Source organism: Mobula hypostoma, chromosome 3, assembly GCF_963921235.1.
Source record: "Mobula hypostoma chromosome 3, sMobHyp1.1, whole genome shotgun sequence".
Taxonomy (NCBI): domain Eukaryota; kingdom Metazoa; phylum Chordata; class Chondrichthyes; order Myliobatiformes; family Myliobatidae; genus Mobula; species Mobula hypostoma.
The window spans coordinates 2408978-2431621 of record NC_086099.1 but is presented as its reverse complement, the minus strand read 5'-3'; the positions used below and the strand labels follow the sequence as shown (position 1 = coordinate 2431621).

The 22644-nt window shown below is 44.1% G+C and overlaps 1 protein-coding gene across 1 annotated transcript in view; it reads right to left on the bottom strand.

The window, feature by feature from the left end:
- Positions 1-2904: 2904 nt before the first annotated feature.
- The window catches only part of LOC134343814 (diacylglycerol kinase theta-like), a 231988-nt gene continuing 212248 nt past the window's right edge, over positions 2905-22644 (bottom strand). The window contains exons 22-23 of the mRNA XM_063042563.1: positions 13930-14082; positions 2905-6785 (exon numbers count right to left, since the gene is read on the bottom strand). Coding sequence (XP_062898633.1) covers positions 6684-6785; positions 13930-14082 — 255 coding nt within the window. The 3' untranslated portion in view covers positions 2905-6683. The remainder of the gene's footprint in view (positions 6786-13929; positions 14083-22644) is intronic.

Sequence of the window (22644 nt, the reverse complement as noted above, 5' to 3'; positions counted from 1 at the left end):
ATTTGTAAGCGGATACCAAAAATCTTTTCCAGATCTATAAAGATGAGAGAGATGTGAGTGCATAGAGGACCACTGGAAAATAACACCGGAGAGGTAATAATGGGAACAAAGAACTGGCAGATGAACGTAAGTATTCTGTGTCAGTCTTCACTGTGGAAGGCAGCAGCAGTGTGCCAGGAATTTGAGTGTTGGGGGGCAGAAGTGAGTGCATAGCTATTGCTGAAGGTGAAGTGGTTGGGAAGCTGAAAGGTCTGAAGGTAGGTAAGTCACTTGGACCGGATGATTACACCCCTGGGCTCTGAAGAAGGTAGCGGCAGAGATTGTGAAGGCATTACTAACGATCTTTCAAGAATCACTAAATTGTGGAATGGTTCTGGAGCACTGGAAGATTTCAATTTCTCTTCACTCTTTAAGAAGGGAGGAAGGCAGAAGAAAGGAAATTATCGGGCTGACTTCAGTGGTTGGGAAGATGTTGGATTATTAAGGTTGAAGTTTTAGGGTACTTGGAGGCTCTTAACAAAAGAGGTCAAAGTTAGCATGGTTACCTTAAGGGGAAATCTTGCCTGACAAATCTGTTGGACTTGTTTGAACAAATAATAGGCAGGATAGACAAAAGAGGATGTTGTTTACTTGGATTTTTAGAAGGCCTTTGACAAGGTGCCTGCACATGAGACTCTTTACCACGAGAAGAGCCCATGGTATTACAGGAAAGGTACTAGCATGGATAGAAGATTAGCTGAGAGGCAGAAGGCAAAGAGTGGCAATAAAGGAGCCTTTTCCAATCAGCTGAAGGTAGCTAGTGGTGTTCCACAGAGGCTGGTGCTGGGACTGATGTCACTGATTTGGATGATGGGATTGATGGCTTTGCGGCCGAGTTTGTGTGGAATGTGAAGATAGGTGAAAGACAAGGTAGTGTTGAGGAAACAAGGACTTACACAGACTCGAGCCGCAGTAAGTGAGCAGTTTGTACGTTTCCCATGTGACCATGTGTGTTTCCCTTGGGTGCTCCGGATACCCTCCACAGACACTGTAAATTGTCCCGTGTTAAGGCGAGATTTAAATGGGGGTGGGGGGGGGTGTTGCCTAGCAGCATTGCTATAAGAGCCAGAAGGGTTTATTCTGCACTTACCTCAATGAATAAATAAATAGATGAGGTGAATGGGCAAAGAAGTGGCAGATGGAAGTGTATCTTCAAAGTAAATTTATTATCGTAGAACATATATGCCACCATATACGACCCTGAGGTTTGTTTCTTGCAGAAACACAATAGAATCAATGAAGGACCACACCAACAGGATGGACAACAACCAATATGCAAATACAAAAAGGTGAATCACCTCCTCTGCTTTATCCCATGGTCCACTCTCCTCTCTCTTCCAGCCCTTTATCTTTTCCAGTTATCACCTATCAGCTTCGAACTTAATTTCCTCCTCCCACACCCACCTTCCGTCGGAGTTGCCCAACCTCGAACGTCATGGTTTCCCACCATTAACCAAGGGGTCCACGTCCCCAGGCTGGGAGTCCCAATCCAGCTCGTCCTTCTCTCCTCCCCCCCACCTTCTTATTCTGGCATCTTCCCCCTTCCTTTCCACTTATGATGAAGGGTTTGGCCCAAAATGTCAGCTGTTCATTCATTTCCATTGCTGGTGCCAACATTTTATGCATGTTGCTCGCCAGGATCTTGTTTTTAATCTTTATCTTTAACCGGGTCAATATGGTGCATTTGCTTTGAGCACCGGAATACAACGGCACCTCAATGACCCCCAACTATCCAGTTAACAATGTTCTGCTATGTGCACCAACAATCAACATCCATGGGCTCACACTTCAACTGCATTATCCTGATCTCCTCACTCACCCCGAGGTGTCCCTCGACTCCCTCACTCACCCCTGAGGTGACCCTCAACCCCTTCTCTCACCTCGAGGTGTCCTGATCCCCTCACTCACCCGAGGTGTCCCTCTACCCCCTCACTCACCCTGAGATGTCCCTCGACTCCCTCACTCACCCCGAGATGTCCCTCTACCCCTTCTCTCACCTCGAGATGTCCCTCTACTCCCTCACTCACCCCTGAGGTGACCCTCAACCCCTTCTCTCACCTCGAGGTGTCCCTCTACTCCCTCACTCACCCCAAGGTGTCCCTCAATCCCTTCACTCACCCCGAGGTGTCCCTCAACCCCTTCACTCACCTCGAGGTGTCCTGATCCCCTCACTCACCCCGAGGTGTCCCTCAATCCCTTCACTCACCCCGAGGTGTCCCTCAACCCCTTCACTTACCTCGAGGTGTCCTGATCCCCTCACTCACCCTGAGGTGTCCTGATCTCCCTCACTCTCCCCGAGGTGTCCCTCGACTCCCTCACTCACCTCGAGGTGTCCCTCAACCCCTTCACTCACCTCGAGGTGTCCCTCTGCTCCCTCACTCACCCCAAGCTGTCCCTCTACTCCCTCACTCACCCCCGAGGTGTCCTGATCTCCCTCACTCTCCCCGAGGTGTCCCTCGACTCCCTCACTCACCTCGAGGTGTCCCTCAACCCCCCTCACTCACCTCGAGGTATCCCTCTACTCCCTCACTCGCCTCAAGGTGTCCCTCCACCCCCTCACTCACCCCGAGGTGTCCCTCTACTCCCTCACTCACCCCAAGGTGTCCCTCCACCCCCTCACTCACCCTGAGGTGTCCCTCTACTCCCTCACTCAACCCAAGGTGTCCCTCCACCCCCTCACTCACCCCGAGGTGTCCTTCTGCCCCCTTTGTTGTTCCTAACATGGAAGGAAAAGGTTTTGGCCACGTGGTGACTGGGTATAATCTGAGATGCAGACGATAATATAGAAGTCAAAAGTACACATTTGACGATTCAACATGTGCAACAGGTAAATGAAAATGTACATTTGTTAACTATTTCATTGGAATGTCTGATTTTATTCTTTCAATAGATTTCTTACTGAACACAATTACATTCAGAAGAGATTATGCAGTATATAACAGTGCAATTTCTTTACAACATGAACTCATTTCAAAATATACACAGTTGATGCAATACACATCAAATGATGGGAATTCTAACTGAGCAGTCGATGGTGGAATGATGAGAATCTGAGAATTCGATCAATATTTACAGTGTAAGATCTATGTTCAGCAGAACACATCACCGACAGGAAGCACTCCCACGTAAAACAAAGCTGAAGACTGACACTACACAAAGCACGTTGGAAAAGGATATTAGAGGTAATCAATATTTGCAACTCAAATGCTCAGTACATTTGAGCATTGCCTGCTTGATTTTAACAAAATGATAGCTGAAGTAGATTCCAGTAATAGTGTATCCAAACACCAGCATTTTGATTAAGGAATTGTTGAGTTTTAACATTTTATTACTTGGTGTTTGGATTGTCGAGGGTAATTTGGTTCCCATCACACTGATGTGGCAAAAACAGGCACATAAGCAAATCATTACCTCTTCGCAAAATGCTATAAAATAATTTCTCACCATTACCTGCTAGTATCTGATATTCTAAAGTGACCTTTGGAGGACGATAGTAACAATCGCCCGGTTCAGTGGAGAAACAGATTTTACTGTCAGTATCCACTGTTTAATGCTGGAAGTTAGTAAAAGAACAGAAATTCTATAAAAGACACTCGATGTTTCAGGGTTGGCCAATATTTTAAGCTTTTCATTTTCTTTCTGACTTTGCGTGTCATTTATTGGCCTCATCCAGAAAGCAAGCAGCACAAACAAGGCACTAACAAAACACTGTTGTCTGCTGGAGTCAGCTTCAGTAACTACACCATTGGCCAATTGGATTTTTGTAAAGTTTATATTTAAACTCAACCATTCCAGGTTATGCAGCCCCACACAATTAATTTAACTAATTAGTAAGTGACATTTGCACAGACTGATAAATCAAAATAGTTTTTGTGAGATTATTAAATATTGCCCTAGAATAAAACACTGCTTTAATACACCCAGACACCTTGCAGCTTTGGCCAGTAAAAGAGACAAACATTTTCTTTTCTTCTCCAGGGAAGAAAGTGTAAATCCTGAAACTCATAAACAGGCAGTCAATCTGTGACGTCCTGTGGTCACAAATCAGTGTGCAGAAATGTATGATATGCTGCTAAAAACACAACCCATTCAATACCCTTGTACTTGCCTCTATGGTTACTAATATATAAATGCAACATAAATATAATTCCCAAGATACCTAAAACACTAACATTTAACAATCCACAAAACTTTAAGCATCATAATAAAATAGAATTGGTTCTGTCAAATCAAAAAGGTACAAATATGCATTTAATTTTGTTTAAAAACTCTTAGCATTATCAAAATAGAACTCTAAAACTTCACCATGTAAACAATTTGGGACCCAGAAAGTTTCCCATCTTCCAATGGCTGCCATTTCCTTTCGGTAAAAGCACCAACACACAACTAAAACAGAGCTGCATTGCTAAAGGAAAACCACCTTCCCCATTGTCATTATGAAAGATTTGTAAAGCACTTAATAATGTATGCATTTGCCAACTGTATCACCATACCAGTACCACCCACCAAAGGAACTCGAACACAAGATATGGCTGATGATTGAAGGTCTGAGGATTAAAAACCAAAAACTGTTCAAAAATATTGCGGAGCAGGAGAATGAACAATCTAGATTATTTCCTGTTCTATTTCAGCAAAGGAGTTTAATTAACTTTTTGTTGAATATTTTAGCAATGTCATGGTAAGAGGGAAGAAAACGAAGAGATTAAGACATGCAATAAAAAATAAACCAATTCCAATGGTATTAGATGACAAGATTCATGTCTATCCGATTCAGTTCATGAGAATTAGACAAAATCCCTTCTTCACTACTTTTCCCCACTGGTTGGCAAACAAACAAAAATTCCACCGAGAGTGGAATATGACAATGTATTATTGTAGATGGAATTGTATCTGGTACTTCACTGCATTAATATTCTCTGGAACAACGACGACGTTTGACTATCACTCCCTGAATAAAACTAATGTAATGAGTGTTAATTATAGCAAGAGATACATGATACCACTGCCACGCACTGTAAGCACAAGATGAATTCATGGTCAAAACTCTTCCTTTTCTTGATGCATACCAGGGCAACCATACTGTGGCTCATTGTGAGAACAGCTGTGTTCTTCACTCACTGGGTTTCCTTTCTACTAAAAGTTAGGTAGGACACTTTGGCTGCTGGTAATTCATGAGTGTTCCCTTTACACGTACACTTCAGACACAGTGTTACCAGCAGGAAAAATTGTCTTTTATTGTGAATAATAGCTGGAGGTTTCACCACCAAAGCCCCTTGCTCAGTAAAGTCAGGTGTTCCTCTAGCACAGGGGGTGACAAGTGAATTTTGGAACAAGTAATTTGTCAGTAACAGTACTGGGACATTTTGAACAGGTTATTCTAGTATGTTATACAAGTATCAAATAGTATTCAAAAAATAGGGAACTGCATCATTCCAACTATATCCCCTTGAGGGAGAGCATACCTCTGAGCTAGCGTAGGACAGAATATCATTTGTCACGTGACATGTGATCATATGATAGGGTCGCCTATACTGGCTATAATCACCGACTGAAACAATCAGATTGATATGCCCTTAAGTCATGCTGTTTTGAAAGGTTTGGCAAGGATTACTTACAACCAGTGTCCTCAGACAAACCAGGAGGAAAATTTGTAACATTATAATTTACAACATTTTAAAACTAAGCTTTTGGAAAAATAAATAGGTGTTTGGAATGAGCTCAAGTGAGAATATTCAGTTTCACTAAATCTAAAGCAATGTTGTTTTGAACCATTATTCACTCCTTTACCCATTGCTGCATTGAATGGTTATGATTAGTTCTGTGCTCAATCCATTTTTTGAACAATAACTGCATTACAATAATGTGGTGCTAATCAATGTGTGTTACTGTGGCTACATATTAACAATGCATCCCTGAATATCTATCACCCTCAAACATAAATATTATTTCTGTATAAAACTATTTTCTCTCTGCAAACATTTCTTTTTCAAAGTTCACTAAAGTATGAATAACTCTACACCATTAATTAATATTATCAGTTCAAATAACAAAATAATCTGAGGTAAACAAGTATTTTAAATGTTCTACCAAAAGAATATGAACACTTACAAGAATCTTGTGATCTCTTAAATGAATTTTGTGTAGGTCTGGAATGAAAATTTTAGAAATGATTTGAGCTTTTTTCCCAAAATAAGAGACAAGTAGGAAGAATTGTGAAAATGTACGTTCTGCTAATTGTTTGGCAATATTTTCCTGGCCATTATGCTGGGGAGGTCAGAAGAGATGAGAGAAAAATCATTGTGAAGAGCTGCTCATGATAAATTCTAACAGAGCAGAGCAGAGCATGTTCCCGAAGGGGCAAAGGTTGAAGCATTTCCTTTCCATACATAGAACTGATTACTGCAATAATTATTCTACCCTTCAGTTTAGTGAACGAGGAACATCAATCATTTACTTGATAATTCAGTGTTTCTGGGCTACTGGCTGGAGACATCAGACAATCACAGCAAATTTCCAATAGAAATTAGCAAATAAATCTCTAAATTATTACAATGCAAATTGCTCCAAACTTTAAGTCACTCAGCAATTAAATCTTGATTTCTATCTCCAGATGTTGAAATGAGCTGGTAAAGTGTGTTTATTTTTCAGTTGCCCATTTCAGGAGGAGGAAAACTCTCTGCTCTTGAATCTTTGAAAGCCCCAGCTTGCTTCTTCTGCTTTTGTTTACATCGTTTCAACATATGAACCTGGGAAAAAAATATCGCAATTTGTGTAAAACAGAATTTCCTTCAGAGCAAACAGACTGCCAGGTATGTTAGCAACTTTTAAGAGACTTTATGTATGGATATGAATATGTTGGGAACGGAGGGACACGAAATATCTGCAGGACCAGCCGAAGGCTTTTGGCCCAAAGCATCGACAGTACTTTTTTTTCCAAGGATGCTGCCTGGCCTGCTAAGTTCCTCCAGCATTTTGTGTGTGTTGCTCGGATTCCCAGCATCTGCAGATTTTCTCTTGTTTGTAGTTGACAGAATAGATGGCTTTGTTGCTGTTTGCAGATGATATGAAGATTGCTAGTATTGAGGAAACAGATAGGCTGCGGAAGGACTTAGACATATTATGAGAATGGGCAAGAAAGTGGCAAATGAAATACAAAGTTGGAAAATACATGGTCATGTACTTTGGTAGTAGAAATAAATTTGGAGACTATTTTCTAAATGAGGAGAAAATCCAAAAATCTGAGATGTAGAGGGACTTGGGAGTCCTTGTGCAGAACACCCTGAAGGTTAACTTGCAGGTTGAGTCGGTGGTGAGGAAGGCAAATGCCATGTTAGCATTCATTTCAAGAGGTCTAGAATACAAGAGCAAGGATGTGATGCTGAGACTTTATAAGGCACTGGTCAGGCCTCACCTTGAGTATTGTGAACAGTTTTGGGCCCCTCATCTTAGAAGAGATGTGCTGGCATTGGAGAGGATCCAGAGGAGGTTCACAAGGACGATTCCAGAAATGAACGAGTTTTCATATGAGGAACGTTTGATGGCTCTTGGTCTGTACTTGCTGGAATTTAGAAGGATGAGGGGGGATCTCATTGAAACCTTTTGAATGTTGAAATGCCTAGACAGAGTAGATGTGGACAGGATGTTTTCCATGGTGGGAGAGTCTAGGACAAGAGGGCACAGCCTCAGGGTAGAGGGGTGTCCATTTAGAACAGAGATACGGAGAAATTTCTTTAGCCAGAAGGTGGTGAATTTGTGGAATTTGTTGCCACATATAGCTGTGGAGGCCAGGTGGTTGGGTGTATTTAAGGCAGAGATCGATAGATTCTTGATTGGACATGGTATCAAAGGTTATGGGAAGAAGGCTGGGAACTGGGGTTGAGGAGGAGATGGAAAAAAATGATCAGCCATGATTGAATGGTGGAGCAGACTCGATGGGCCAAATGGCCTAATTCTGCTCTTAAGTCTTTTGGCTCCCGAACCTTGTCCCACTTACATGCACCGTCACAGGAACGCAAGCTCCCTACCTCTCACTACCACCCTCGGTAAAGACCAGCAACCTTGTACGATGTTGCAAGCAGCTGGCCTGCATTGTAACACATTACTCAATGTTGGCTTATACTCAGGATCAAATTGTTGGCTACAGTGGTTAGCCTAACACTCCTGCAGCTCGGGGCATCAGGGTTCAGAGTTCAATCCCGCCATCCTCTGCAAGCATTTGCATATCCTTGCCACGCACGCACGTGTGTGTGTGTGTGGGTTTCCTCTGGGTGCTCCTGTTTCCTCCCACATTCCAAAGTTGTATCAGTTAGTAAGTTAGTAGGTCATTGTAAGTTGTCCAGTGATTAGGCTGGGGTTAAATCAGGGGTTGCTGGTAGTGTGGCTCATTCAGCTGGAAGGGCTGGTTCTGTGCTCCATCTCGAAATCAATAAACCTACATTAGTGACAGAAAATGGTGGGACCACTCAATAGGTCAGGCTGTATCTGTGCAAAGAGAGAGAGTTGACGTTTGAGGAACAGTGTAAGAGCAAAAGGATTGCAAGGGACAAATTGGTCCTCTGGAAGCCAGAACAGTAAGCCATGTGTGGAGCCAAAATAGATGAGGAAGATCTTAGATGCATTCTTTACATCTGTATTTACTTGGGGATGGATGAGGAGTTTACAGAAGTGAGGCATTGCAGCATCAACTCCATGGACTCTGTACAGATTACAGACGAGAGGGTTGCTACCCTGAGACGAATCAGGATGGATAAACCCACAGGGCCTGACAAGGAATTCCTCTTGGACCCTATGGGAGACAAGTGCATAAATTACCATGTCTCTAGCAGAGACATTTAAAACATCCTCAGTGACAAGAGAGGTACCAGAGGATTGGAAGATAGCCAATGTTGTGTTGCTGTTTAAAAAATGCTCTAAACAGAAACCAGGAAATTAAACGCTTGGGAGTCTGACATCAGTAGTGGGGAAAGTTATTGGAATGTGTTCTAAGGGATCATATATATAAGTATTTGGTTAGACATGGACTTATTGAGGATAGTTTGCATGGCTTTGTTTGTGGTAGGTCATGTCTAACCAAACTTTTGAGTTTTTCGAGGAAGTTACTGGGAAAGTGGATGAAGGCAAGGCAGTGGATGTTGTCTACATGGAGTTTAGTAAGGCATTTGACAAGGTCCCACACGGGAGGCTGGTCAAGAAGGTTCAATACTCAGCATTCAGAACGAGATAGTAAACTGGATTAGACATTGGCTTTGTGGGAGAAGCCAGAGAGTGGTAGTAGAGGGTTGCCTCGCTGAACTGGCAACCTGTGACTAGTGGTGTGCCACGGGGATCAGTACTGTATCCTTTGTTTGGAATCTATATCAATGATCTGGATGATGATGTGGTTAACTGCATCAGCAAATTTGCGAATGACACCAAGATTGGGGGTATAGTGGACAGTAAGGAAGGCTATCATGGCTTGTGGAGGGATCTGCATCAGTTGGAAAAATGGGCTGAAAAATGGCAGATGGAATTTAATGCAGACAAGCGCGAGGTTTTGCACTTTGATAGGACCAACCAGGGTAGGTCTTACACGGTGAACATTAGGGCACTGAGGAGTGTGGGAGAACAAAGGGATCTGGGGATACAGGTCCATAATTTCTTGAAAGTGGCGTGGTAGATAGGTTTGTAAATAAAGCTTTTGGAACATTGGCCTTCATTAATCAATGTATTGAGTACAGGAGATGGGATGTTATGTTGAAGTTGTATAATAGTTGCAGAGAAAATTTACAAGGACGTAGCCAGGTCTGGAGAACCTGAGTTATGAGGAAAGACTGAATAGGTGAGGACTGTATTCTTTAGAACACAGAAGACTGAGGAGAGTTGATCGAGGTATACAAAATTATGAGGGGTATAGATAAGGTAAATATAAACAGGCATTTTCCACAGTTGGGTGGGACGACAATCAGAGGTCGGATGTAAAGGGTGAAAAGTTTAAAGGGAACTTGAAGGGAAACTTTTTCACTCAGAGGGTCATGGGAGTGTGGAATGAGCTGCCAGCACAAATGGTGCAAGAGAGATCGATTTTAACTTTTAAAATAAGTTTGGATAGGTACATGGATAGTAGGTATATGGAAGGCTATGGTCCCTGTGCAGGGTGATGGGTGAAGGCAGTTCAAACAGTTTTCAGCAAGGACTAGATGGGCTGAAGGGCCCGTTTCACTGCTGTACTTCTCTCTGACTCGATGACAGAAAATGATTGGACAGCTCGGAAGGTCAGGCTGTGTATAGAAACATAGAAAACCTACCGCACAAAATAGATCTTTCGGCTCACAATGTTGTGCTGAACATGTACTTACTTTAGAAATTACCTCGGGTTACCCATAGCCCTCTATTTTCTAAGCTCCATGTAACCATCCAGGAGTCTCTTAAAAGACCCTGTTGTATCTGCTTCCACCACAGTCGCCGGCAGCCCATTCCACGCACTCACCACTCTCTGTGTAAAAACTTACCCCTGACATCTCCTCTGTACCTACTTCAAAGCACCTTAAAACTATGCCCTCTCGTGTTAGCCATTTCAGCCCTGGGAAAAAGCCTCTGACTATCCACACGATCAATGCCTCTCATCATCTTATACACCTCTATCAGGTCACTTCTCATTCTCCGACACTCCAAGGAGAAAAGGCCGAGTTCACTCAACCTATTCTCATAAGGCATGTTCCCCAATCCAGGCAACATCCTTGTAAATCTCCTCTGCACCCTTTCTACGGATTCCACATCCTTCCTGTAGTGAGGTGACCAGAACTGAGCACAGTACTCCAAGTGGGGTCTGACCAGGGTCCTATATAGCTGCAACATTACCCCTCGGCTCCTAAATTCAATTCCATGATTGATGAAGGCCAATGCACCGTATGCCTTCTTAACCACAGAGTCAACCTGCATAGCTGCTTTGCGTGTTCTATGGACTCGCACCCCAAGATCCCTCTGATCCTCCACACTGCCAAGAGTCTTACCATTAATACTATATTCTGCCATCATATTTGACCTACCAAAATGAACCACCTCACACTTATCTGGGTTGAACTCCATCTGCCACTTCTCAGCCCAGCTTTGCATCCTATCAATGTCCAGCTGTAACCTCTGACAGTCTCCACATTATCCACAACACCCCCAACCTTTGTGTTATCAGTAAATTTAATAACCCATCCCTCACTTCCTCATCCAGGTCATTTATAAAAATCACGAAGAGTAAGGGTCCCAGAACAGATCCCTGAGGCACACCACTGGTCACTGACCTCCATGCAGAATATGATCCATCTACAACCACTCTTTGCCTTCTGTGGGCAAGCCAGTTCTGGATCCACAAAGCAATGTCCCCTTGGATCCCATGCCTCCTTACTTTCTCAAGAAGCCTTGTATGGGGTAACTTATCAAATGCTTTGCTTAAATCCATATACACTACATCTACTGCTCTACCTTCATCAATGTGTTTAGTCACATCCTCAAAAAATTCAATCAGACTCGTAAGGCACGACCTGCCCTTGACAAAACCATGCTGACTATTCCTAATCATATTATACCTCTCCAAATGTTCATAAATCCTGCCTCTCAGGATCTTTTCCATCAACTTACCAACCACTGAAGTAAGACTCACTGGTCTATAATTTCCTGGGCTATCTGTACTCCTCTTCTTGAATAAGGGAACAACTTCTGCAACCCTCCAATCCTCCGGAACCTCCCCTATTCCCCATTGATGATGCAAAGATCATTACCAGAGGCTCAGCGATCTCCTCCCTCGCCTCCCACAGTAGCCTGGGGTACATCTCATCCGGTCCTGGAGTCTTATCCAACTTGATGCTTTCCAAAAGCTCCAGCACATCCTCTTTCTTAATATCTACATGCTCAAGCTTTTCAATCCACTGTAAGTCATCCCTACAATCGCCAAGATCCTTTTCCATAGTGAATACTGAAGCAAAGTATTCATTAAGTACCTCTGCTATCTCCTCCAGTTCCATACACACTTTTCCACTGTCACACTTGTTTGGTCCTATTCTCTCACGTCTTAACCTCTTGCTCTTCACAAACTTGTAAAATGCCTTGGGGTTTTCCTTAATCCTGCTCGCCAAAGCCTGCTCATGGTTCCTGTACCCTACCATCCTTTCCCTGTCTCACTGGAATGTACTTACGCAGAACTCCATGCAAATATCCCCTGAACGTTTGCAAATATCCCCTGAACAGAAAAATGTACGCCATATTTCTGTCGTACATTTCCCTAAAAACATGTTCCCAATTCATGCTTATAGTACCTGCCTGATAGCTTCATATTTCCCCTTATTCCAATTAAACGCTTTCCTAACTTCTCTGTTCCTATCCCTCTCCAACGCTATGGTAAAGGAGATAGAATTGTGATCACTATCTCCAAAATGCTCTCCCACTGAGAGACCCGACACCTGACCAGGTTCATTTCCCAATACCAGATCAAGTCCAGCCTCTCCTCTTGTAGGCTTATCTACATATTGTGCCAAGAAACCTTCCTGAACACACCTAACAAACTCCACCCCATCTAAACCCCTCACTCTAGGAAGATGCCAATTGATATTTGGGAAATTAAAATCTCCCACCACGACAACCCTGTTATTATTACACCTTTCCAGAATCTGTCTCCTTATCTGCTCCTGTCCCTGTTACTATTGAGTGATCTATAAAAAAACACCCAGTAGGGTTATTGACCCCTTCCTGTTCCTAACTTCCACCCACAGAGACTCTGTAGACAATCCCTCCATGACGTCCACCTTTTCTGCAGCCATGACACTATCTCTGATCAACAGTGCCACGCCCCCACCTCTTTTGCCTCCCTCCCTGTCCTTTCTGAAACATCTAAAGCCTGGCACTCTAAATAACCATTCCTGTCCCTGAGCCATCCAAATCTCTGTAGCCACCACATCATACCTCCAAGTACTGATCCACGCTCTGAGCTCATCCACTTTGTTCATGATAGTTCTTGTAAACCTTCAGTCTGAGCACATCCCCTCTCTATCACCTGCCTATCCTCCCTCACACACTGTCTCCAAGCTTTCTCTATTTGTGAGCCAACAGCCTCTTCCCCAGTCTCTTCAGTTCGGTTCCCACCCCCCAACAATTCTAGTTTAAACTCTCCCCAGTAGCCTTAGCAAACCTCCCTGACAGGATATTGGTCCCCCTGGGATTCAAGTGCAACCCGTCCTTTTTGTACATGTCACACCTGCCCCAAAAGAGGTCCCAATGATCCAGAAATCTGAATCCCTGCCCCCGCTCCAATCCCTCAGCCACGCATTCATCCTCCACCTCATTCTATTCCTATCCTCACTGTCACGTGGCACAGGCAGTAATCCCGAGATTACTACCTTTGTGGGCCTGCTTCTCAACTTCCTTCCTAACTCCCTGTAGTCTGTTTTCAGGACCGCCTCCCTTTTGCTTCCTATGTCATTGGTACCAATATGTACCACGACCTCTGGATGTTCCCCTTCCCACTTCAGGATATCGTGGACGTGATCAGAAACATCCCCGACTCTGACACCTGGGAGGCAAACTACCATCCGAGTTTCTTTCCTGCATCCACAGAATTTGCCTGTCTGACCCCCGAACTATAGAGTTCCCTATCACTACTGCCTTCCTCTTCCTTTCCCCACCCTTCTGAGCCACAGGGCCAGACTCTGTGCCAGAGACACAGCCACTGTTGCTTCCCCCAGGTAGGCCGTTCCCCCCCCCAACAGTACTCAAACAGGAGTACTTATTGTCAAGGGGTACAGCCACAGGGGTACTCTCTAGTACCTGACTCTTCCCCTTCCCCCTCCTGACTGTGACCCACTCAGTCTCCCGAGGTACCTATGGAAAGAGAGAGTAAACATTTGAGGCCAATGCCTTGCCCACACCTACCTTTGGCCCTGCAGCAGAGATGATGATGTGCCCCGGGGACTGAATCCAGGGCTCTCCGTCCACTTGCACAGGGATAGATTTGAGCAGGGTGACGCGGAAATAGGTGCCCTGACCAATCCGGATTCCAGACCGCAGGCCACTTTGAACCTGTCCCTGAGGAGTGAGAATTTGCAGTGTTTACACATCAGTTATACACTCACCAGACAGAACATCCAGTCTTCTGACTCCATCAGCAACACATACAAACCCTTGCAACTTCTGCAATTACGTTTTAGTTCACTTCCCCAGGGACAGACCCGAGCCTGGCTGTGAAAGGAAGAAAACTGGATGTGGTGCTAGCAACGCCATCTGTAAAAATCCAGAGCTACAGAAACACCAACAGAAGCTCGAAAGACAAATCAGGAAACTATCAACATCTGCTCTAAATATACCCCGGGACTTGGCCTCCACCACAGTCTGTGGCAGAGTGTTCCACAGGCTAAAAAAAGTCCTTACCTCTGTTCTAAAAGGTTGCCCCTCAGTTTTGGGTCTGTGCCCTCTAGTTCTGGATACCCCCACCATAGGAAACATCCTCTCCACATCCACCCTATCCAGTCCTTTCAACATTCAGTCGGTTTCAATGTGATCCACCCACATTCTTCTAAATTCCAGTGAGTACAGGCCCAAAGCTGCCAAACGCTCCTCATATATTAACCCCATGATTCCCAGAATCATCCTCATGAACCCCGTCTGGACTTTGTCTAATGATAACACATCTTTTCTGAGATATGGGGCCCCAAACTGTTGACAATACTCTGAGTGTGGCCTGACTAGTGTCTTATAAAGGCTCAGCATTATCTCCTTGCTTTTATATTCTATTCCCCTTCAAATAAATGTCAACATTGCACTTGCCTTCTTTACCACAGACTCAACCTGTAAATTAGCCTTCTGGAAGTCTTGCATGAGGATTCCAAAGTCCCTCTGCACCCTTGATGTTTGAACCTTCTCCCCACTTAGATAATAGTCTGCACTATTGTTCCTTTTACCAAAATGCATTATCATACATTTCCCAACACTGTATTCTATTTGCCACTTTTTTGCTCATGCTTCCAATTTGTCTAAGTCCTGCTGCAATCGCATTGCTTCCTCAGCACTACCTACCCCTCCACCTATCTTCGTATCATCCGCAAACTTTGCCACAAAGCCCTCAATCCCATTATCTAAATAACTGACAGACAATGTGAAAAGTAGTGGTCCCTGAGTAAGACCACTCGTCACTGGCAGTCAAACCCTATCCCTGGGAGAGGGAGGATACTCAGAAGATGGCCGACACCCGGGGACAACTTGAAATACTGCCCAATGACGGGGGACTCTGGTGGGCTGATGTCAGTAGCCCGTACCCCCGTAGGGGCGATGGGCTTAAAGGAAATACTGTTTAAACTTCCTGTCTTTGCTCATTGGAATGTAAGATGTAGGATGTGGAAACCATAGAAAGGGTGCAGAGGAGATTTACAAGGACGTTGCCTGGATTGGGGAGCATGCCTTATGAGAATAGGTTGAGTGAACTCGGCCTTTTCTCCTTGGAGTGATGAAGGATGAGAGGTGACCTGATAGAGGTGTATAAGATGATGAGAGGCATTGATCGTGTGGATAGTCAGAGGCTTTTCCCCAGGGCTGAAATGGCTAGCACGAGAGGGCACAGTTTTAAGGTGCTGGGGAATAGGTACAGAGGAGTTTTCAGGAGTAAGTTGATTTTTTTTTAAATGCAGAGAGTGGTGACTACATGGAATGGGCTACCGGCGGTGGTGGTGCAAACGGATGTGATAGGGTATTTTAAGAGACTCCTGGAGAGGTACAAGGAGCTCAGAAAAATAGAGGCCTTTGGGTGACCCTGGGTAATTTCTGAGGTAAGGACATGTGGGCCAAAGGGCCTGTACTGTGCTATTGGTTTTCTATTGTTTCTAGGCTTTAAATATATTAACTTTCAAGCCAACCTTCATTCAATCCCACTCAATTCGAACAACGAAATAAAACGGTGAAGTATCTGTGGGTAATGAGCAAGGTTCTGATGAGAAGTCATATTTTCTGTCTGTCTAGGTACCATATCCGATGCAGACGTTGGTGACCATGGTTTTCCATATAGATATATCCCTCGTTTTTTGGATGACTTCCATTTCCTCGATGTGTAGCCACCTGGCTATTCTTTTGATGTACATAAGCCGAGGTCTTCCTCTAGGTTTACTCCTAAAATAATTGGCATTGTTCTAATATTCCTTCCCATTCTGTGGTCTTACAAAAGAAACAAATTCTAATTGGAAAAGAAGTTTGGAAAATGTTGTTCTGTAACTGAAATTCAACTGCTCTTAAGACAGAGTCACAGAAGACTACAGAACAGAAACAGGCCTTTCAACCCATCTAATAAATGCTGAACTGTAATTCTACTGAGTTCCATCAACCTGCAGCTAAACTATGGACTCCATACCCCTCCCATCCAAGAACTTCTCTTAAATGTTGAAACCTAACGTGCGTGCATCACTTGCACTGACCGCTCATTCCACACACTCACCACTGAATAAGTTTCCCCTTCAGATTCCCGTTAAATATTTCATCTTTCATCGTTAAAGATCCAAAAGCTTTCCAACCTAAGACCATGAGATACAGGAGCAAAGTTAGGCCATTTGGCCCATCGACTCTGCTCCGCCATTTCATCATGGCTGATCCAATTTTCCTCTCAGCCTCAATCTCCTGCTTTCTCCTCATGTCTCTTCATGCCCTGACCAATCAACAATCTATCAACCTTTGCCTTAAATGTACAGAACAACTTAGCCTCCACAGCTGCCTGTGGCAAAGAATCCGACAGATTCACCGCTCCCCTCCGCATTTCCATTCTAAAAGGACCAACCTCCCTTCTGAGGGTGTGTCCTCTGGTCTTAGACTCTCCCACATAGGAAACATCCTCTCCACATCCACTCAGTCAAGACCTTTCACCATTTGACGGATTTTAATGAGGTCAGCTCTCATTCTTCTGAATTCTAGTAAATATAGGTCCTTCATATGACAAGCCACTCAATCCTGGAATCATTTTCGTGAACCTCCTTTGACTCCTCTCCAGTTTCAGCACATCCTTTCTAAGATAAGGGGCCCAAACTGCTCACAATACTCCAAGTGAGGCCTCACCAGTGCTTTATAAAGTCTCAACATTACATCTTTGCTTTTATATTCTAGTCCTCTTGAAATGAATGCTAACATTGCATTTACCCTCTTCACCACAGACTCAACCTGCAAGTTAATCTTCAGGGAGTCCTGCACAAGCACTCCCAAGTCCCTTTGCTCCTCATTTTTTTTTGTATTTTCTCTCCTTCTGTAACCTCTCCACTTTCCCAAAACTATCTGCCCCCCCATCTACCTTCATATCATGTGCAAACTTTGCAACAAAGCCAACAATTCCATCAGTCAAATCATAGACACATAATATAAAGAGAATTGGTCCCAACATAGACCCTTGTGGAACACTACTAGTCACCGACAACCAACCAGAAAAGGCTCTCTTCATTCCCACTCTTTGCCTCATCCCAATCAATCCTTGCTAGAATCTTTTCCTGTAATATTGTGGACTCTTTATTTGTGTGGCTTCTGAAAATCCAAGTACAGGAGCGCCTACAGGACTGCTTTGAATCGGTGGACTGCACTGTATTCAGGGATTCATCTTTGAACCTGGATGAGTATGCTGCAGTTGTTACTGACTTCATTAAAACCTGTGTGGATGAGTGTGTGCCTATGAAAACTTGCTGAACATTGGATGAACCAGGAGGTATGTCATCTGCTGAAGACTAGATCTGTGGCATTCACAAGTCTGGCCACCCAGGTCTGTACAAAAAAAAACAGGTATGACTAGCAGAGAAAAGAAAATCTGCAGATGCTGGAAATACAAACAACACAGACAAAATGCTGGAGGAACTCAGCAGGCCAGGCAGCATCTGTGGGAAAGAGTATAGTCGACGTTTCGGGCCGAGACCCTTCCTCAGGGAGTCAGGATTTGGTAAATCACTTAAAACACTCAAAAATTTCTATAAATGTACCGTAGAAAGCATCCTGACAGGCTGTATCACTGTTTGATATGGGGGGGGGGGGCGCTACTGCATGGGACCAAAATACTTGGGCTACAGAAAGTTGTAAGATTAGTCAGCTCCATCTTGGGTACTAGCCTCTGTAGAATCCAAAATATCTTCAAGGAGCGGTGCCTCAGAAAGGCAGCGCCCATTATTAAGGACCCTCATTATTCAGCGCATGCCCTTTTCTCACTGTTACCATCAGGAAGGAGGAACAGAAGCCTGAAGGCACACACTCCACAATTCAGGAACAGCTTCTTCCCCTCTGCCATCTGATTCCTAAATGAACATTGTACCCATGAACACTAACTCACTTTTTAAAAAAAAACTTATTTTGACATATCAGGTCTTTCAGGTGTCGATCAGGTCTTTCATTCACTGTAGGAAAAAACAGTCCTGTGCGTCCAATCTCTCCCCATGGTTGAAGTCCTGTGCGTCCAATCTCTCCCCATGGTTAAAGTCCTGTGCGTCCAATCTCTCCCCATGGTTAAAGTCCTGTGCCTCCAATCTCTCCCCATGGTTAAAGTCCTGTGCGTCCAATCTCTCCCCATGGTTAAAGTCCTGTGTGTCCAATCTCTCCCCATGGTTAAAGTGCTCCAATTGAAACAGTCCTGTATGTCCAATCTCTCCCCATGGTTAAAGTCCTGTGCGTCCAATCTCTCCCCATGGTTAAAGTCCTGTGTGTCCAATCTCTCCCCATGGTTAAAGTCCTGTATGTCCAATCTCTCCCCATGGTTAAAGTCCTGTGCGTCCAATCTCTCCCCATGGTTAAAGTCCTGTGTGTCCAATCTCTCCCCATGGTTAAAGTCCTGTGTGTCCAATCTCTCCCCATGGTTAAAGTCCTGTGCGTCCAATCCCAGCCCATGGTTAAAGTGCTCCAATCCAGATAACATCTGGTGAATCTCCTTTGTAATATCTACAGCACAACATCTTTCCTATAGTGTGACCACCAGAACTGTTACCTTCTGGCCTCTATGGCCAAGCCAGTTCTGAAGCCAATTCTACTGTCACTATGGACCCCATGCATTTTAATGTTTTCAGTGAGCCTACCATGAAGGACTTGTTGAAATATCTTACTGAAGTCTGTGTAGACAACATCCACTGCCCTACCCTCATCGATCATCTTCATCACCTGCCTAAACAACTCAATCAAGTTTGTAAGATTTAGCCTGTACAAAGCCATGCTGTGTATCTAGAAATTGTTCATCCTTTTCCAAATGTACAGTCCTAACCCTAAGAATGCTTTCAAATATCTTCCTTATGCTGCCTATAATTTCCTGCACTATTCTTATTGCCCTGCTGAGCAAAGGAACAACATTGGCAACTGTCCAGTCTTCTGTGGTCTTGCCTGTGCCCAGAGAGGACAGAGATCTTTGTCCAGGCCCTAACAATCTCCTCTCTCAATAGTCAGCAATAGATTCCATAAGGCCCTGGGAATTTATCCACCTTAATGGCCTTCAGTAGACCCCTTACCACCTCCTTATTGACCTCAATATTTCCTACACTATGAGCATACCCCACATTGATCTCACTTGGATGGCTCAGGGGCAGGAATGGTTAGAGTGCCAGGTTTAGATGTTTCAGAAAGGACAGGGAGGGAGATGAAAGAGGTGGGGGCATGGCACTGTTGATCGGAGATAGTGTCATAGCTGCAAAAAAGAATGAAGACCTGGAGGGATTGTCTATTGAGTCTCTGTGGGTGAAAGTTAGAAACAGGAAGGGGTCACTAACTCTACTGGGTGTTTTTTATAGACCACCCAATAGTAACAGGGACATCGAGGAGCAGATAGGAAGACAGATTCTGGAAAGGTGTAATAATTATAGAGTTGTCGTGGTGGGAGATTTTAATTTCCCAAATATTGATTGACATCTCCCTACAGCAAGGGGTTTAGATGGGGTGGAGTTTGTTAGGTGTGTTCAGGAAGGTTTCTTGACAGAATATATCAATAAGCCTACAAGAGGAGAGGTTGTACTTGATCTGGTATTGGGAAATGAACCTGGTCAGGTGTCAGGTCTCACAGAGGGAGAGCATTTTGGAGACAGTGATCACAATTCTATCTCCTTTACCATAGCATTGAAGAGGGATAGGAACAGACAAGTTAGGAAAGCATTTAATTGTCAGGCAGGAACTTGGAAGCATAAATTGGGAACAGAGTCTCTCAGGAAAATGTACAGCAGAAACATGGCAAACGTTCAGGGGATATTTGCGTGACATTCTGCATAGGTACGTTCAATGAGACAGGGAAAGGATGGTAGGGTACAGGCACCATGGTGTACAAAGATTGTTGAAAATCTAGTCAAGAAGAAAAGGTTCAAAAAACTAGGTAATGATGGAGATCTAGAAAATTATAAAGCTAGCAGGAAAGAGCTTAAGAATGAAATCAGGAGAGCCAGAAGGAGCCATGAGAAGGCCTTGGTGACCAGGATTACGGAAAACTCCAAGGTTTTCTACAGGTATGTGAAGAGCAAGAGGATTAGACCTGAGAGAATAAGACCAATCAAGTGTGACAGTGGAAAAGTATGTATGGAACTGGAGGAGGTAGCAGAGATACTTAATGAATACTTTGCTTCAGTATTCACTACGTAAAAGGATCTTGGCGATTGTAGGGATGACTTACAGTGGACTGAAAAGCTTGAGCATGTAGATATTAAGGAAGAGGAAATGCTGGAGCTTTCGGAAAGCATCAAGTTGGATAAGTCTCCGGGACCAAACAAGATGCACCCCAGGCTACTGTGGGAGGTGTGGGAGGTGAGGGAGGAGATTGCTGAGCCTTTGGCAATGATCTTTGCATCATCAATGGGGTTGGGAGAGGTCCCAGAGGATTGGAGGGTTGTAGATGTTGTTCTCTTATTCAAGAAAGGGAGTAGAGATAGGCCAAAAAATTATAGACCAGTGAGTCTTACTTCAGTGGTTGGTAAGTTGATGGAAAAGATCCTGAGAGGCAGAATTTATGAACATTTGGACAGGGATAATATGATTAGGAATAGTCAGCATGGCTTTGTCAAGGCAGGTCAACCTGGGGAAAAAGCCTCTGACTATCCACACAATCAATGCCTCTCATCATCTTATACACCTCTATCAGGTCATCTCTCATCCTTCGTCAGTCCAAGGATAAAAGGCCGAGTTCACTCAACCTATTCTCATGAGGCATGCTCCCCAATTCAGGCAACATTCTTGTAAATCTCCTCTGTACCATTTCTATAGTTTTCATGGCAGGTGGTGCCTTACGAGCCTGATTGAATTTTTTGAGGATGTGATTAAACACGCTGATGATGGTAGAGCAGTAGATGTACTGTATGTGGATTTCAGCAAGGCATTTGATAAGGTACCCCATGCAAGGCTTATTGAGAAAGTAAGGAGGCATGGGATCCAAGGGGACATTGCTTGGTGCATCCAGAATTGGCTTGCCACAGAGGGCAAGGAGTGGTTGTAGATGGGTCATATTTAGCACATGGAGGTCGGTCACCAGTGGTGTGCCTCAGGGATCTGTTTTGGGACCCCTTCTCTTCATGATTTTTATAAATGACCTGGATGAGGAAGTGGAGGGATGGGTTAGTAAATCTGTTGATGACACAAAGGTTGGGGGTGTTGTGGATAGTGTGGAGGGCTGTCAGATGTTACAGCGGGATATTGATAGGATGGAAAACTGTGTTGAGAAGTGGCAGATGGAGTTCAACTCAGATAGGTGTAAGGTGGTTCATTTTGGTAGGTCAGAATGATGATAGAATATAGTATTAATGGTAAGCTCTTGGCAGTGTGGAGGATCAGAGGGATCCTGGGGTCCACGTCCATAGGGCACTCAAAGCTGCTGCATAGGTTGACTCTGTGGTTAAGAAGGCATATGGTGCATTGGCCTTCATCAACCGTGGGATTGAGTTTAACTGCTGAGAGGTAATGTTGCAGCTAATTGGAACCCTGGTCAGACCCCACTTGGAGTACTGTGCTCATTTCTGGTTGCCTCACTACAGGAAGTATGTGGAAACTATAGAAATGGTGCAGAGGAGATTTACAAGAATGTTGCCTGAATTGGGGAGCATGCCTCATGAGAATAGGTTGAGTGAACTCGGCCTTCTATCCTTGGACTGACGAAGGATGAGAGATGACCTGATAGAGGTGTATAAGATGATGAGAGGCATTGATTGTGTGGATAGTCAGAGGCTTTTTCCCCAGGTTGAAATGGCTTGCATGAGAGGGCACATTTTAAGGTGCTTGGAAGCAAGTACAGAGGAGATGTCAGGGGTAAGATTTTATGCAGAGAATGGTGAGTACGTGGAACGGGCTGCCGGTGACGGTGGTGGAGGCGGGTATGATAGTGGCTTTTAAGAGACTCTGGACAGGTACATGGAGCTTAGAAAAATAGAGAGCTATGGGTAACCCTCGGTAATTTCTAACGTAAGGACATATTTGGCACAGCATTGTGGGCTGAAGGGCCTGTATTGCGCTGTAGGTTTTCGATGTTTCCATCCTCCATGCCCTTCTCCTTGGTGGGTGCTCATTTCCAATTTGGCAGTTTCAGATGGTAAAGTAACTTTCCTCTGGCTATTCTCCCTTGAACAAGCAAACACCTTTCCCAGATGCAGATTTCCTTCTGTGTTTGAATAGAAATCCTGCAACATCCTCCCATTT